Here is a 17,581-nt window from a genome sequence, read left to right on the forward strand (position 1 = left end):
ATTTTCTACAACCTAATTCCCTGAACATGTAAAAATCTAATCATTCAGGGAGGACACCTACACTACATCTAACACTTTAAATAAATAAGTAACATAATATAATATCAATAAATTTAAATAAAAAAACCAGTTACTTTATCTTATTACCTACTCCCCGCGCCCCTCACCCCTTTTAAAGTAAGGGTTAACAAAAATTCAGAATTTTGTTTTCTTTGAAGAGGGGGTCTCAATCATTTCTCCTTTCATTTTCCCAATCGTTAAACAAAAACGTGTTTAAAGAGGAGGTTACTCACCTGTGCAGTAACTGACGTTCTTGGAGATGAGTGTCCCTGGGTGCTCCACTGTAGGTGTCGATGCGCCGCCACACCGCTATTCAGAGATTTTTACAGCAGTACCCGTATCAGCCGCACATGCGCGGAGCCTGCCTCACATACCAGTCTTGTCTTAATAGTGCACATGCACGGCCAAACTCCTCAGTTCCTTCTCTACAACGGAGGCCGCCCCAGCTCCGAAGTAGAGGGGAGGATGGTGGGGAGTGGAGCACCCACAGGGACACTCATCTCAAAGAACGTCAGTTACTGCACAGGTGAGTAACCTCCTCTTCTTCTTCTTCAAGAGGTGTCCCTATGGGTGCTCCACTGTAGGTGACTGAAAAGCAGTATCTCTCAAGGAGGTAGGGACTTCGGATCTGGAAGGAATGGAGTAGACAGAACAGCTCTGTCCACACGCGTATTGGTAATGGGTCCCTGTGTAAGAGCATAATGTTTTGCAAACCTATTTTCAAAAGCTAAAATGGCATCTCTGGCAATGTCCTTAAAGGGGGACGTTATGTAGAAAGGCCACTGCGGCCGCCATGGATCCCCAATTTTTGCCCCAGATCCCTAAATGGCCCTAAATGAACTCACAACCCTGGGTTTAGCAGGCCAATGCTCAAACCACTGAGCTATCCCTCCCCCCAATGGTTCAAATGGTTTTGGGTTAGGCACGTTAAGACTAAGGGGAGGTCCCAGGATGGATTAGACGGTTTGATGCATGGGTATAAGGTTTGGGGTCCCTTAAGGAATCACTTAGTAATGGGATGAGCAAAGATAGTCCTGTCATCGATGGCATCACAGAACATTGTAATTGCGGCCAAGTGGAGTTTGATGGGACTAAGGGAGAGTCCAGATAATTTAATCTATAATAGTCAGTCAAGTATTAGTGGGAGAGGCACGGAAAAAAGGAGCGGTGTTTGTGACAACCCACCAGTGTGTAAATCTTGTCCAGTTATAAAGGCAGGTGGTGCATGTACAATTTGTTGTGCTATGAAGGAGTACATTTTGAACCTGCTCCGAGCAAGTTCACTCGGCATGAGAGAACCATGAAGGAGCCAAACCTTGAGGTGTAACATGGTTAAATTGCGGTGGAGTAGTAGACCCTGTTGTTGGGACAAGAGATTCGGGCAGAGGGTAGTGGGATGGGTGCGGAAAGCGACATCATGGTAAGGAAAGGGTATCATGCCTGTCTGGGCCATGTGGGGCCATCATTATGACCCTGGCTTGGTGTGTTCATATTTTTATCAATAATTTGTGTATGAGCGGTATCGGGGAAATGCATACATTATGTCGGTGTTCCATGAGAACATGAACGCATCCCCCGAGGAGTGTTTGCCTAGTTCCGCTTTGGAACAAAATCTTGGGCATTTCTTGTTTGCTGCAGTTGTGAAAAGGTCTGTGGTTGGGTATCCCTATGTGTGGAATATGTCTAGTACTATATCCTCGTTTAGTTCCCATTCATGGTCTATGGGAAATCTTCTGCTGAAGTCGTAGCGGTGGTATTGAGAGAGCCAGGTAAGTATGAGACACCAATTCCATCATTTCATCGCTTATGTACAAAGGAAGTGGGATCACCACACTGCCCCCCGTTTACATAGAAGATGAAGGCAATGTTGTCAGACATTATCCTGATATGTTGGTTTTATATGAAAGGAGAAATTGGAGGCAGGCATTGCGTATTGTTCAGAGTTCTAGATATCGATGTGAAGGGATGTCTCGGCAGGAGACAAAAGACCCTGGGTAGTGTATTGGGGCATGTGTACTCCCTATACCGTAAGGGATGTGACTTTAGTTAAGACAACCAATGGGACGCCCTGTAGAAAGGGGACCCATAGCAAAGGTTGTGAGGCAATGTCCACCAGTGGAGAGAGTCCTAGACTCTGGCAGGTCTGTATAAAAGTTTGTTCAGACCATGGACATTCAGTCTGTAGACAGTGGAATCCAACTATGGAAACAGAGGCGAGCTTTCCTGACTACAAAACTGCAAGAGGCCATGTGGCCTCGGAGTTGCAGGCAAGCTCGTATAGCCACTTGTGAACTGTTGCACAGCTTGGGAATGAAAAGGTTGATAGTGTTAAGAAGGTGGAGTGGGAGAGATGCTATTCTTTTGCATGAGTCGAAACGTGCTGCTATGAACTCCAGTTGTTGGGTGGGACTGAGTGAAGATTTTCTTTGTTCATTCGCAGGCCAAGAGCATGGAAACAGTGGACTGTCCGTTGTCTGGATTGAATGGCTTCTTGGAGAGTCCTGGCTTTGAAAAGACAGTTGTCGAGGTAAGTAAAAGTTATGATTCTCTATGAGATGAGCTGTTATGACTGCGACGAGTTTGGAAAAGACAAGTTTTTTTCCAGTCGAGAGGCCAAAAGGTAGGATCCTGTACTGGTAGTGTTGTGAGCCCAGAACGAAGCAAATAAAATGTCTGTGGGCAGGATGTATGGTCACAAGAACATAAGCATCCTGCAGGTTGAGGGCTGAAAATCCAGTCTCCCTGCTCCAGTGCTGGAATTATGGTTGCAAGTGTCACCTTTTAATTATTATTATTAATTTTATTTAATAAATTTATTGAGGCATCTGAGGTAGAGAATGGGTCATCATCCCCCAGTTTTCTTTTGTGTTAAAAAGAAATGGGAGCAGAACCCTTTTCCTCTATGTTGGTCAGGCGCTGCTCCTAATTGGAGGAGATGATGAACCTCTTGGTGGAGCAGTTGTTTGGGGACCAGGGGTGGGGGTGGGGGGAAGAAATGGGCACTGAAGTAGGGATGATGTTTTCTATACTGTTGGTCACATCTTCACATTTGCTTGTTAGTGGGAGGGAGCTGACATGGAGCCGATGAATTGGTATGGCGACATTGATATCCTGGTCATGGATGTTGTTGTTCACATGGTCTATGACTTTCTGGAGTATACAGTGGGTAGCATGGATGTTGATAAGGCTGGTATCTGTATGGTCTCTTCCTATTTGCGGGGTTTGCATACAGAGAGACCATAATGTCGCTCTCAAGTCCTTCATGGAGTGAAGCACATCATTGGTGTTACTGGCAAATAGTTTTTCACCATCAAAAGGGAGATCTTCTCTGATATTCTGAACCTCGCAAGGAAAAGAAGACTATGAAAGCCATGAAGCTCGATGCATCACGACTGCTGTAGCAGTGGACCTTGCAGCTGTGTTAGCAACATCAAGCGCAGCTTGTAGTGCGGTACAGGAGATGATTTGTCCGTCAGAGACTATGGTTTTAAACTGATGGTGTTGTTCCCCCCCCCCGCCCCTGGAATGTCATCAGTAAAGTCCATGAGTTTCTCATAATTTCTGTGGTCATGTTTTGCCAGAACGGCCGCATAATTAGATATCCGGAATTGTAATGTGAATGAAGCATACACTTTACGACCAAGCAGGTCCAGCCTTTTACTGTCTTTATCAGTTGGGGTAGATTTGGGAACTGTTGTTTGTTCTTTTGGTTAGCTACCTCTACTACCAATGAGTTTGGCGCTAGGTGAGTAAAAAGGAACTCAGACCCTTTGGAAGGAATAAAATATTTCCAGTTAGCTCGCTTACAGGTAGGTCTGGTAGTAGCCGGTGTCTACCATATAGTTTTGGAAGGATCCATAATGGCTGGATTTATAGGTAAAGCAATCTTGGATGTGGAGGAAGGTTGCAGCATATCAGTCAACTCATGCTGGTTTTCAGAAAACTTCCTCCAGATTAATCCTCAACTCATTGGCGACTCTTTTGAATAGGTCTTGAAATTTTAAGAAATCATCCAACAGTGTTGGTGGTGAGGCAGTGTAGCCTCATCCTGCGTGGATATGGGCTCCACAAGGGTTGGGGAAGCATGTGTAGCATGTTCATCAAAGTGTGGAGTAACAGCTTGTTGTTGTGTCTCATTCATAGCCATACGCACTGGTGGTGGCGGCGGTGGTGAGGTGGCATTGCTCCTATTTTTGGCATCTTGGGGATCATAGTGGAATCACTTATATGGTGCTCATGGACCCCGTATTGCCACTGACTGGGGAAAGGCATAGGTGATGCCATCCATGGGTTTGTATACCAGAGAGGGAGGTCTTTGATGAACAAAGACCTAGATTTTCTGTGACAAGTGCTGATTTGGCTCTGTGACTGAGAGAACCGGTATGGTGAAAAGTCTCCCTGCACTATAGCTTCCTCATCACTAGAAAAGTGAGATACAGCCAGAGACAGGTGTCCGTACCGCATGCGAATGTCTGGAGAAAAATAGGTGTCAAGCAGAGGTAACTGTAGGTTAGGCGACACCTGTAGGGCTGGTGAACCAATGAACTGTGGTGCCGGAGAGCCTGTGTGAGAGAAACCCTCTGTTAGGAGCGCTTATGGCACTGGAGGGTCGTTCGGCATGGACGTTCTCTGCACCATAGCGCTCAATGCATTCGCTGAAGTCGGTGGTGCTGGGAAGGTAAGCGCAGCCCGGGTCTGTTGCGGCAAGGTCCTCTGTGCTGGCACAGTGTCCATTGCGGTGCCAGACGGTGCCATGAGAGAGGCAGGCAACTTGAAGCCTCGGCACCGGGAGCTTGTGCCATCACCGCAGCCAGAGGTGGGATTAGCGCGATGCCAGGGGAACCAGCACATGAAAGGTGCTGAGCCGAGAAAAGGTCTGCATAGAAGAAATAGACCTGCTCAGCAACCTTTTTGCTTGCAATGTTTCCCTTATGGGTAAGAGAGGCAGGTGTTTTCTTTTTTGTCCTTTTTGGAGGTGGGAGGGCTGTGGTTCACTGAGGAGCCCATACCTGGGTCAGAAGCAGGTCCGAGTGACTTCTGTCCAATAATCATTTTCAGGTGGAGTTCTCAATCTTTATGTGCCCTGGATTTTAATTTGGAACAATGGGCACATTTTTGAGGAATGAGGGACTCCCCCAGGCATTTTATACACTGGGAGTGACCATATGAGATAGGGATGGCGTCCCTGCACGTAGTGCACCGCTTAAATCCTGGGGAGCCAGGCATATTAGTGTCGGCTGGAGGCTGAGAGGAACAAGCAGGAACAAATTTTTTTTTTTAGAAAGGGATGAACTTATCCAGTAACTAAGTGCTAAAGTAAGGGGGAAAAGGATGTAGAATGGGTAAGAGAAAAAAAGTTTTAACAAGTCTGCTGTAGGTCCGACTCCGGCCGGGGACGGTAGAGAAGGAACTGAGGAGTTTGGCCGTGCACGCGCACTGTTAAGACAAGACTGGTATGTGAGGAAGGCTCCGCGCAGGTGTGGCCGATACGGATACTGCTGTAAAAATCTCCGAACAATGGCGCAGGGGCGCACTGACACCTACCGTGGAGCACCCAGAGGGACATCTCTCGAAGAACCACCTTTGGTTCCACTCATAATACAATACATGTGTTGACAGAAGGCCACCTTCATAAGGCAGGCCAGAGTTGGGAAAAACTTCAACCTCATCTAATCTTCAACATCATTTTGGATTGCCTCTAGGTAGGGAATCCTAACAGTTGCTTTTTGTATTTTAAAAGCTCTCTTTTTTACGTTTGGGTCTGCCACACTTAGAGTGATGGACCAGGGCACACACACTGCTCCAGCCCTGGTGACCGCCTGAGCAGCGGACAGTGCAGCTGTCCCCGGGGCCGCTCCAGCAGCGGCCGGCGTGGCTGTCCCTGGGGCCAGCTGCTCAGGCAGCCCTGGGGACAGCCACACCGGCCTCCGCAGAAGTCACGGAAAGTCATGGAATCCGTGACATCTGCAACCTCCATGACAGACATGGATCCCTAATGATGATCCATTGTTTTATCATTGAAACAGACGGTCATCTTCAACAAGCAACAGCCTCTGGCAACCTGGTATGCCACTGGTCGACCAATTGCTTTCTTAAGCTTTTGTTCTTCAAAAAACTGGCTATTAAGCCTAAGAAAAAATACAGTATATGTAACAGCTTGAGATGATGTTAGGAACTTAGCAGGGGCCATACTGGAACTGATCAGTGGCACTTATTCTAATACTTCCAATGATGGCCTATGCCAGAAGCTTAAAGTAAAACTCCCGTAATGCACATGAATAACCATGAATAAACTAAGAGGGACAATTTTCTTCCTGACCCTCAAGGATGACTTGTTTAAGTACTGAAGCATGAGTATTAATAACCTTTGTAGCTTGGATAACAATTAGTTAACTCCAGATTACTTTCTTAATTAATGTGTAAGAGTATAAACCACCTTCTTTCTATCCATTTCCAATTTGTTCCCTCCAGCTCTATCTTATGTCTCTTGGATCTGATACTAATATTAATGGACATGGTAAAATGAGAGGCTGATTGGCCTTTGACACAGTCACAGAGCTAATGGCACCTCTCTCTCTTTTGTGGTCTCTCTGGATACGTCTATACTGCAATTAAAAACCAACAGCTAGCCTCTGCCAGCTGACTTTGGCTCATGGGGCTTGGGCAGTGGGACCGTTTTACTGCAGTGTTGGCTTCTGGTCTCGAGCTGCAGCCTGAGCTCTGTGACCCTCTCACCACACAGGGTTCTTGAGCCTGAGCACCAGCCTGAATTCGGAAGTCAGCTCTGCAATGAAACAACCCCACAGCCTGAGCCCCATGAGCCCAAGTCAGATGGCATGGGTCAGCCACAGGTTTTTACTTGCAGTGTAGACATACCCTCTGAGCACATTCCGTCAGGTGTCAGGCCTCATGGCTTTACATATCCTGGGGTGGAATTTTGCAATTCTCCTACTTCTAGACCAGACCCTGGGCTACAGTATGTTATATGTACCATTCTGATCCTGCAGCTCCAACTGAGATCAGGCACCTGAGGGTCTTCCCTTCAGGAGTTGGTGACCAGGCAGCCTTCTTAAAATAAAAGTATGATTTTAGCAGTAGGAACAAAGCTTTGAGAGAAAATGAATTTTAAAAACAGGCTACATATATGTCATCTTACCTAAAGCCCTATCATCCTGTGATGGTGATCTAAGTAGGCCTACCTTTTAGAGACACCCCCAGCTGGTGCTGTATCTCAGGCTGGTTCCCCTGAACTACCATCACATCTCTTTTGAGAGAGGGTGCCTTTCAAACCCTGATACAGTTCTTTGGTTCTTCTGTGTTCTCAGACTTTGACCCTTGTTGTCAAAAGTAGTCCACCTAGGCTTTCCAGGAAATCAAGCCAGAGTTCTCAGAGCCAACAGTTCCTGTTTTGTCCTTTAGCAGTCCTGTTTGTTGCGGGGTAACTTCTTGAGACACTTTTTCCAGCCTCCTCATTTTTCAAGATTCATTCCTGTTCATTACCAATACAGTCACACAGAAAACACCCCTATCAAGCCCACCACAATATTAATAAATTATTACATACCAGCTAAAAATCCATCGGACACACCATTCATTATTATATACTTATACTATATCTCCTCTTAATCTCAAGTAATCCTGATTCTTTAAATCTCTCCTTGCATGGAAGCTCTCCATAACAAGTATTTTTTGTCACCCTTCTCTGGTTCTTTTCTATTTCTATTGTGCCTTTTCCGAGATAAAACAATCAAAACTGAATACAACATTCAAGGTGAAAGCGTATAATTAATTCATATAATACAACTGTAATATATCCTGTATTATTCTTGATAACCTCCTTAATAGAGCCTAACTTGCTTCTTTCATCCATCAAGTTGCTCAGCATGATTTTTTTTCCTCTTAAGAGTTACAACTTGTCAGTATGCTTGAGTAATCTAATTTTCTCTTCCAAAGTGCGCTGAGTTGCATTTGTCTGCTTTTAATTTTATCTGCTATTATATTTTCCAATTACCTACTGTAGTTCCATTAGTTTCTGGTGGAGTTGCTCACAATCTAGTCTTGTCATACTTAATTAATGTTAATAAATAGCAATTCTGGGCACCATACTAGACAACCTTGTCTTCCATATAATTGACCACCAAAAAACCTACAACAGACACTGGGATTTTCCAGTATTAACCTCTTTGCATGCTGACAAATAGGACTCCATTTACTACTTAGTTTCCTATGTCTTGATTTTATGTTCCACCTTACACTTTACCTTTTTTTTCCACAGCCTCCTACTTTGCCTAGGTTACTATTTCTAAAACAATTTTCAGTGGATTCAAGGTTAGCAAGACCTATTTTACCCTTACAGATATTTTGATGGAACAAAAGTCAGGAATTCTAAGATATACTAACTGCATTTCAGACACCTTGCTGAAACCATCACACATTATTCACATAAATGTGATCAAGTGTTTCCCTTAAATTAATAAGGGAAAAATATCTGCTACATATACACAACATAATATTTTCAAATGATTCTTAGTGTTCTAAATTGCCAATAAAATTTTACATAAATTGTCTGACATTAATTCTGATGCTTAAGTTTTCAGTTTCCCTTTTTTCTACCCCTAAAGAAACAATCTCAGTCATCCAAGTGTAAAATAGTACCTGTAACAACTTCTGACTAGCAACCACATTTTCACTTTTGCATATCTCCAAAATGGAAAAACAAAATTTTATCAAAACTTTCCAAAACAAGACATTTATTTCTATATTTAGACTAAACAATGCAAGAGGTCAGCCTGCTACAGTAATTTTTACAGAAAGCTATGAACACCTAAAAATACAGGCTCATAATGGAAATACTTTCTTAATCATAATTAAAATAAATCTGATTTGTAATCTGTAGAAAAACTGGTAGCTGCCCAACACAACTCTCTGCCAAGATTTAATAGGAAGGTATTAATAAGATTTCCATTACTTTTACAAAGTGAACTTTAAAACACTTGAGTATATCATGCAATATCACATTAAAATGGAATTATCAAAACAAAGGAACAGTAACCATTCTGATGCATTACTCCGATTGTTTTTTAAAACACCTGTTTACTTGCTAATTTGCCACATTGAGTAATTCACAATATGTCTTCCAGACATGGTAATTAGCAAGGTTCTACTGTAACAGAGTTAGTGCTACAATATCAACTAAGGGGAAATGGGATTATTGTTTTGCACTACACAGTTTATGGAAGAAATTTTAATCCTGTAAATATATATTTTTTACACAGTATAGGGAATATCCAGTGTACTGAATGTAATTTTCTATTCCATAAGTTAGGGATAAATATATAAATATATGATTGGAAAAAATCACAATTTAGTTATCAAGGTTATCTGATGTGAAACCAAGGACATATTCCATTCTGTACTTCGTCATTGTCATAAATATAAAGGGAAGGATAAACACCTTTAAAATCTCTCCTGGCCAGAGGAAATACCCTTTCACCTGTAAAGGGTTAAGAAGCTAGGATAACCTCGCTGGCACCTGACCAAAATGACCAATGAGGAGACAAGATACTTTCAAAGCTGGAGGGGGGGAGAAACAAATGTTCTCTCTGTCTGTGTGATGCTTTTGCCGGGAACAGAAAAGGAATGGAGTCTTAGAACTTAGTAAGTAATCTAGCTAGATATGCATTAGATTCTGTTTTGTTAAAATGGCTGATAAAATAATCTGTGCTGAATGGAATGTATATTCCTGTTTTTTTGTCTTCTTGTAACTTAAGGTTTTGCCTAGAGGGCTTCTCTATGTTTTGAATCTGATTACCCTGTAAGGTAGTTACCATCCTGATTTTACAGAGGTGATTCTTTTACTTTTCTTCTTCAATTAAAATTCTTCTTTTAAGAACCTGATTGCTTTTTCATTGTTCTTAAGATCCAAGGGTTTGGGTCTGTGTTCACCTATACAAATTGGTGAGGATTTTTATCAAGCCTTCCCCAGGAAAGGGGGTGTAGGGTTTGGAGAGTGTTTTGGGGGGAAAGACGTTTCCAAGCGGGCTCTTTCCCCGTTATGTATTTGTTAGACGTTAGGTGGTGGCAGCGATAAAGTCCACGGGCAAAAGGTAAAATAGTTTGTACCTTGGGGAAGTTTTAACCTAAGCTGGTAAAAATAAGCTTAGGGGGTTTTCATGCAGGTCCCCACATCTCTACCCTAGAGTTCAGAGTGGGGAAGGAACCTTGACAGTCATGAACAAAATAATATACTCCAACTACAAACTGTTCTACATTGCTATGTATTTTAAGCTTTTGTTTTACTAGCAACAAGTTGCAGGAATAAAACAGCCTGATAGTTACGGTCAAAAAGGTAATTTAGTGGGTAACTATTAGGAATGTTGTTGACAGGCTGCCAAGCAGAATTATGTCAGTTTGCATTTGGTGCAGGTGTGAAGTGATATCCACTATGGAAACACTGTATGGTAGGTAACCTATTTTATAAGAAAAGGACAGAACATTAATACAGCATCAAACGAGATACTCATACCCTAACTGGGAGTGATGTAAATTCACTTTGTTAAGGAAAACAGTATTTATTTTTTTTTTAAATTTCAGACATTTATCACCTATATTCGTAACATTTATTGAGCACTTGAAACATTTCCATTTAAATTAAGATACCACAAGCCACATAAAAAGGTAAACAACATGGTGCAGTAATCATCCTTTATTTGGGTGGTTTTTTCATTTGTTTTGTATTTAACGGCACTGACTGTAGCTAGACACATCAAAATTACAGAAGTCATCAATTTAAATACACAAGCACACATTCTTCAAGGTAAAATCCAGGGAAGCTTACACTTTCCTGCTTGTAGGCCAGAAGAAAGAAATCAAGTCAGGAAAAAATTAATTCTGCTTAAAAATCATTATGACAAGCACTGGAAATTTTTGAAGCTTTTAGGTAAGTTTCTATACATTTTTACAAGTTATTTCCTTGTAAATGTTGTGTTTATAACTTTTATTTTTATTTTATTTTATTGTTACTGAGTCTCCGCCAGTTTCAAATAAAATCTTTGATCTCTACTTCCCTTCTTTGCTTGTTATAAGGATAGATCATTCCTTCAACAGTCGTTCTTCCCACCCTAAGGCCTGATATCAGCTTTACCCCTCACACAGGCTTCCCATCCAAAGCCTATTGAAGTCAATTATTTCAAAGGGCAGGTGGTGTAGGTTACTTAAAACAGAAAGCGTGACACCCACAAGCCGACAAAGCTAAAATACAGAAAATACTCATTGAATATTAAATATCACTGCAATTTCCAGGTTGTTCCCGTTCACTTGCAATTCATTCTTTCCCCCTATCCCTCAGGTACACTACAGGTTAGCAGCCAAACAATGTTTTATGAGCAACTGGGCTGCTTTCAAATTTATCTGTATTCAGAAAACCTAAATCAGAGACTGACCAATACACCCAGCTAAACTTTTTATACACAAAAGAATTCAGCTGCCTGTAAAAGGCTGCTGAACAAAAGTACCATGACTGAAGGATTAACATAATGCTTTCATCTGACTGCAAACTGCTGTTAAACACAGAAGCTGAATTTCAGAAAGGAAAAGGAAACAAATAAGAAGTTACATTCTAGCAGTCCAGACAGTGTGCCACAACAGTGCTTTACCAACACAGCTGGGTTGTTCTCAAGCTTACTATAATTTAGGAAGTCAAATCAGGACCACTTTAACAGCTTCTAATTTCTCTTTGCTAAGTAAAAAAGCCCTAGATTCTTTGAAACAGAAGTGAGGGTTGAGGAAAAGAAATGGGCAGGATTTAAGACATTTTAAAGAGCTTTAGGCCTATAGCTGCCAATTTCTGTAGTGTTTTTTTTTTTTTTTTTCAAAAATAGATCAGCAAGAGGCAGGATATAAAAGAGTTATCAGCTTCCTCTCCCTCTTATTTACATAGAGGGCACATATATGTAAATTAGATACATATTGAGGATGAAATACACAATGAACAACGAGGAGCCCAGTGGCACCTTAAAGACGAACAGATTTATTTGTGCATAAGCTTTCATGGGTAAAAACTCCACTTCTTCAGATGCATGGAGTGCGAAGCTTCCATGCATCTGAAAAAGAAGTGGGGTTTTTTTTATGCCCAAATAAATCTGTTAGTCTTTGAGGTGCCACCGGACTCCTCGTTTTTGTGGATACAGACTAACATGGCTACCCCTCTGATACACAATAAAGTAACTTACATTAAAAGGTGAGTTTAGAAATGGCCTAATTTTCAAAAATACACATGTAACTGAGCACACAACTGGCACATGCAAATTTGGAATAAGCTCAAGTAAACTGCAAGGTGTGTTTAGTTCGACATCTATATATTCAGTTACTCGATTTGTGTGCATGTCCAGTGATTTCAGAAGCAAATAAGATATTCAGTAACGTGCTACTATTTTACATTATAAACTATACATGTAGCTTATTTTTAGTAAAAAGTTGAATAGGTAAACCTAACCCTATAACTAAACAGACTAAAATTGTTCATAGTCCTTTCATTATGTTGTTTTAACTGTATTATATAGATTTTTTACTCTTAAAAATATAATGGACACAAAGTAAAACTATGAGGTCACATTAAAGTATATTTTCAATTCCTGCAACACACGACAGTCAATACATGACTCAGGGACAAGATCATCAGTAGACTTTGACCATAGAAACTGAATATAATAATAAAGTGCTGTACTATTAATATGTTGTATTTCAAGGTCAAAAGCATTCTATTTGATGCAGACAATCTTACATTTAGCCCAGTCAGTCAATACCACTCATTTAAATCATGTCTTAAGTATGCACTTCAGAGTCCACCATTATCATAATTGATGTAACTTCTATAATTACCTGCATTTGTGTTTGATCCTTGTAGTAGTACTGTCAAGGTCTCCATAACCAATAAAGCTAGCTGCTTTTGGTCCTCAAAAGAACTGTTGTTTCTTGAATCCCCTAGAAAATAATTTCAAAAGTTCATTGCACTGAAAACAACAAAGCTGATTTTTTTTAAAGATTAAAAAATAAAGTTTTGTTCCTTTCACCAATCCCCATTTTTTTTTTTTTGATTCCACACAAAAACCATCCTCTAACAAACTTGTAAACCACATTAAGGACATATCCACACACACACTCAGGAAAGTTGTGACAAATTAACTTAAGGTGTGAAGTTAAAATACATTAAACCCATCTGTAGATGTTCTCATTCAGAAGTAAAATTGCCTTAGTTTGCTTTAGCTTAATCCACGGGGCATGCACACTGGAATTTAATGTGCTTTAACTTCACACCTTTAGTTAAGTCATCTTAACTTTCCCCAGGGCTTATCCAAACAAATATTTAGTTCGCAGCAAGATGGGGTGTGAATCTACCCTGCACAAGCGTAGAACTCTTAAGAACTGAAGTGTTTTTCAGTGGGAGCTGCAGGCTTAGGACTTGATCTAGTAGGCCACCACCATGCACATTAACAAATCTCTACGACATGGTGTAAGGCAGATTTTTTCATCAAGTATTTGATTATGAACTATTGCTGGTTACTTAGTATGGTCTGAGCAGTTTAAAAAGGTTTATCATGATATCAGATGCTGAGATGCCACAGGCAACAGATGCATAAAATTCATTAGACATGTCATAGGCTGAATGGAGACAAGCAAAATATACTTTCAGCCAGACAACACAATCAAGTTACCATAAACTGTTACATGGCACAGGTGAGAGGTGTTCAATACCTGAGATGGATGAAGAGATTTGTTTATGTGTTTATAGCAATATAGCCCAACAAAGCTTGAAAGGGCTCCGCAAACATGGACCCTTACTCTCCCATGGAGAAAAAGTGAATCACTGGGACTTCATGCAAGAATAAAGGTCTGTGCTTCAAGAGTACTTTACTAGGTTAGGGCCACATTGTAAACTACTGCGATAACTGGGATGAAAGCCAATATATAATCAATATATAATTATACAGATGGCATTTCCCACTTGTTAATTTTTGCCCTGTACTAGAATAACTTAAAAATAATGTTACATTAAATATGTTTTTTTTAAAGTAGAAAACTCTAGCTATTATATATTTTTAATAAATACTTTGCACTTATATAGTACCTTTCATTAGAGGAACTTAAAGCACTTTCTAAAGGTGGATAAACATTACCATAATTTTACATAAGAAAACAAGCACAGAGAGTTTAAGTGAGCTTCATAACATCACATAGTAATTCATTGGCAGTGCTGAGAACAGAACCCAGGTGGCCCAACTAACCAGAACTAGCCCCTGCTACCCAACACTAGTCTCCTTAACCATCCAAAAACATGTACATAAACAAAAACAAAGAAAACACTCTACCTTGATCATTGAGAGCCTGAGTGGGATCTTTCAAAAGGGCTGCATATTTGTGCAAAAGGTTTACCATCACTTCCAGAAGCCCCACCTCCCTGAAGACATCCTTAAAGATGTAGTCATGACGGGTGAACTTAAGAAGTGTTTTCATTGCAATGATGCTACACTGGTAAGAGGTGCTGGACTTTAAGAGGATGCTGACACTAATCAGTTCTTTACAAGGAATATAATTCAAGCTGAAGACAACAAACTCCAGCATCTCAAAGTATTTGGTCTGCACTTCTGGAAGTTTGGAAATTTTCTCTGCAAACTGGGACAAGGTGTGCTGTGATTCCAAGATGAAGTAGTTGGCATTGTCCGCTATGTAAATATTTGTAATGGCATCCAGAATAATTTGTGCAAGATAGTTAGTTTTTGCTTTCAAAAATGCATTTTGAAGGACGGAGAAAGCTTGAATATTCCTCACACTATGACCTACAACAGGAAACAAGGGGAAAAAACAGAATTCTTTATATTCATTTGCATTATGGGAGAAGTATGAATTAAACAAACAATTTGTTCTCTGTAGCCCAACAAGTGGAAACAAATTCTACTAATATGGATTTTTCAAAACGCAAGAACACACTAAGACATCCTTTAAAGGAACTTATTTCACAATTCCACTTATTTCACAATTCTGAATGGAAAGATCTATTATTTATTGTTGCTTAAGATGCCATCTCTTTTTGAAAATAAACTTTGGCATGTGTAACAACTGAAAGATATAGTATTTTAAATGATCAAAGGGTAAATGAACATGAAAAAATCTAAACGCAATTTAACCAATTAAAAATCTGAACGGGTCATAGTTGAGGTAGGAAATTTACTTCTTTGAAAAGCACTGTTTGATCCATAATGGAAAACTTTGCACCAACTCAAGCAGACTGAGATTGGAACGATATGCAGCAGCTCCCCTCACCAACAACCACCCAATAATATCACAAGTAGTAATGTCAGTCAAAACAAAAAAGTGTTGACCAAATTAAAGCTCAGTAACATGCACATTCTTTTAACTTCCCCCACCTCTGAACAGATTGGAAGTCCTCGGAACAGTTTGGAAGTCACTTGTGGAACAAAGAGAGTTAGACCATATTTCAGGACCAGGGGGTTTGGCATTACATTCATGGGTGGGCTACAGATGCTGCCAGCCAGTGGTGGCCCTCCTTTAGGAAGGCTATTCTTGCTCAATTCCCAGGGATTCTTTCAAGAGCTGGGATTGGCTGGCCAACAAAATGCCCTCCTTTAAAATAAGAGCTACAGGCAGAGAGTGTCCTCTTTTAATCCGCTCTTTCCTGCTGCAAAAAATCTATTTCCTTCTACTTTTTTTTCCCCTTTGTGGTTATTGTCGCAGAGGGCCATAAGTTGGCATGGGGTTATTTGCTGTATGGCTGGTTAAGAGGGGATGTGGAATTAATAGTCATAAGCCGATCACAGGCACTTTTGGCCTTCAACACAATTGTGCTGTTCGCATTGTGCAAACACCTTGAGCTTTGAACTGACAGTACAGGCACTTGGTACAATTAACTTGTTTTCGATTCATATTATCTCAGTGTTGGGGGCTGGTCCTGGCAACATGGGTTAGACTTCCCTCAGTGGTGATAGAATTATAGTGTTTGGTGAGAGCAACCACAAACAAGCTAAGGTTTTGTCGACATGGGGAAATTCTGTGGCACAATTATATGTCTGTAGTTTCATGAATCCTTGAGCATATGCACATATGCAGAATATGTACATGGACAATCACTTGCAGAAAAACAGGATAGTTTCTCGGTCTTATATCTGGGTACAGAAGGATGAGGAAAAGAGTAGAAAGCCCTCAACCTCCATATCCAAATGGTTATAGATATTGAAAATATACCCCCATTCATGAGTGAGTTTTCTGATATAGTCAAGGTTAAAAAATGCAAAATGTGAGCCAACATCTGCAATATTTGAGAACATTTTTCTTGCCATTAATAGTTTTGCACTGCACGGATACCTCTCTAATGCTGTAATACTCTCATTAGTCCAAACATCAGAGTACACTGGGGTCATAGAAGATATAATTGCTGCAAACACTTTCAAAAGCTGTGTTAAATTTGTGTAACACAATACTTGTCATGTAGTCTAACCTATCATACACAGGATTATACTGGTCTGCACTAAAAGCCTACATACTACTATTGGCCTTCTAACAGGTTTTCTCGGGCAGGATGGGGATGTTTGAGAGGGGATGGGAAAAAATTAAGAAGGAATTAGATAGTAGTAAATTAACGGTAACAATTTGAGAAAGCCAATTAACCTTTTTAGTAACATATGTACTATGGCATGGACTAAATTATCTAGGTAAAGGCTATAAAATGTACAAAACAACTTTAAAACAATTTAATCAAACACTTGCAGCTTTTTGTGAAAAGTTCCATAGTATGAAGCCATCTTTAGTTTGAAAGCTGTGGCTTTGAATCTCAAGTATGAGACTGAAATCCAACAGTGCGGCATCCATTACAATTCAGTTCCAAAAGAATTTCACAAAATCTTCTAAAAATAAAAACTGAAACTACTATGCATTATATAAATCATTGATCTTCAGATAGCCTAATAAAGTTTTATTTTCAAATACTAATTGAAAACAACATTTGTTTTAATCAACCTGTAATTGGTTTTTAGATTTTTAAAAAGAGAGACAGCACGCAGATTTATGTTTGCACTGAAAACTATCTTCATTTGTTACGCTCCTTTAGTCACTTGATTTAAACAAAACTCACAAGTATTTTAATAAGAAAAGGAATACTTGTGGCACCTTAGAGGCTAACCAATTTATTTGAGCATGCTCAAATAAATTGGTTAGTCTCCAAGGTGCCACAAGTATTCCTTTTCTTTTTGCGAATACAGACTAACACGGCTGCTACTCTGAAACCTGTCAAAGTATTTTAATGCCACATTTCATTTTTTCCTTGAAGGCTGAAAACAGAACCTTTTGAAATGTAATATGCAACAACTATTTAGTCTGTTCATCCAATAAATCATCCAATAGAGAGCATTAATACCAATATTGCATTGCAAAGTCACACATTAATTTTTCTCTTCTAAATTACTAGCTTTTCATGATTGTTTTAAAATGAAAGATATTGAAAAGTTAATTG

General features: G+C 40.2%; 1 protein-coding gene across 7 annotated transcripts in view; it reads right to left on the minus strand.

Annotated features, from left to right (window-relative positions):
- Positions 1-17,581, minus strand: part of WDFY3 (WD repeat and FYVE domain containing 3) — a 288,188-nt gene that overhangs the window by 142,838 nt on the left and 127,769 nt on the right. For all 7 annotated transcript variants that reach the window (XM_074950515.1, XM_074950519.1, XM_074950513.1 and 4 more), the window contains exons 10-11: positions 14,427-14,894; positions 12,940-13,041 (exon numbers count right to left, since the gene is read on the minus strand). In XM_074950515.1, coding sequence (XP_074806616.1) covers positions 12,940-13,041; positions 14,427-14,894 — 570 coding nt within the window. The remainder of the gene's footprint in view (positions 1-12,939; positions 13,042-14,426; positions 14,895-17,581) is intronic.

The sequence above is a fragment of the Natator depressus genome, chromosome 4 (assembly GCF_965152275.1).
Source record: "Natator depressus isolate rNatDep1 chromosome 4, rNatDep2.hap1, whole genome shotgun sequence".
Classification (NCBI taxonomy): Eukaryota; Metazoa; Chordata; order Testudines; family Cheloniidae; genus Natator; species Natator depressus.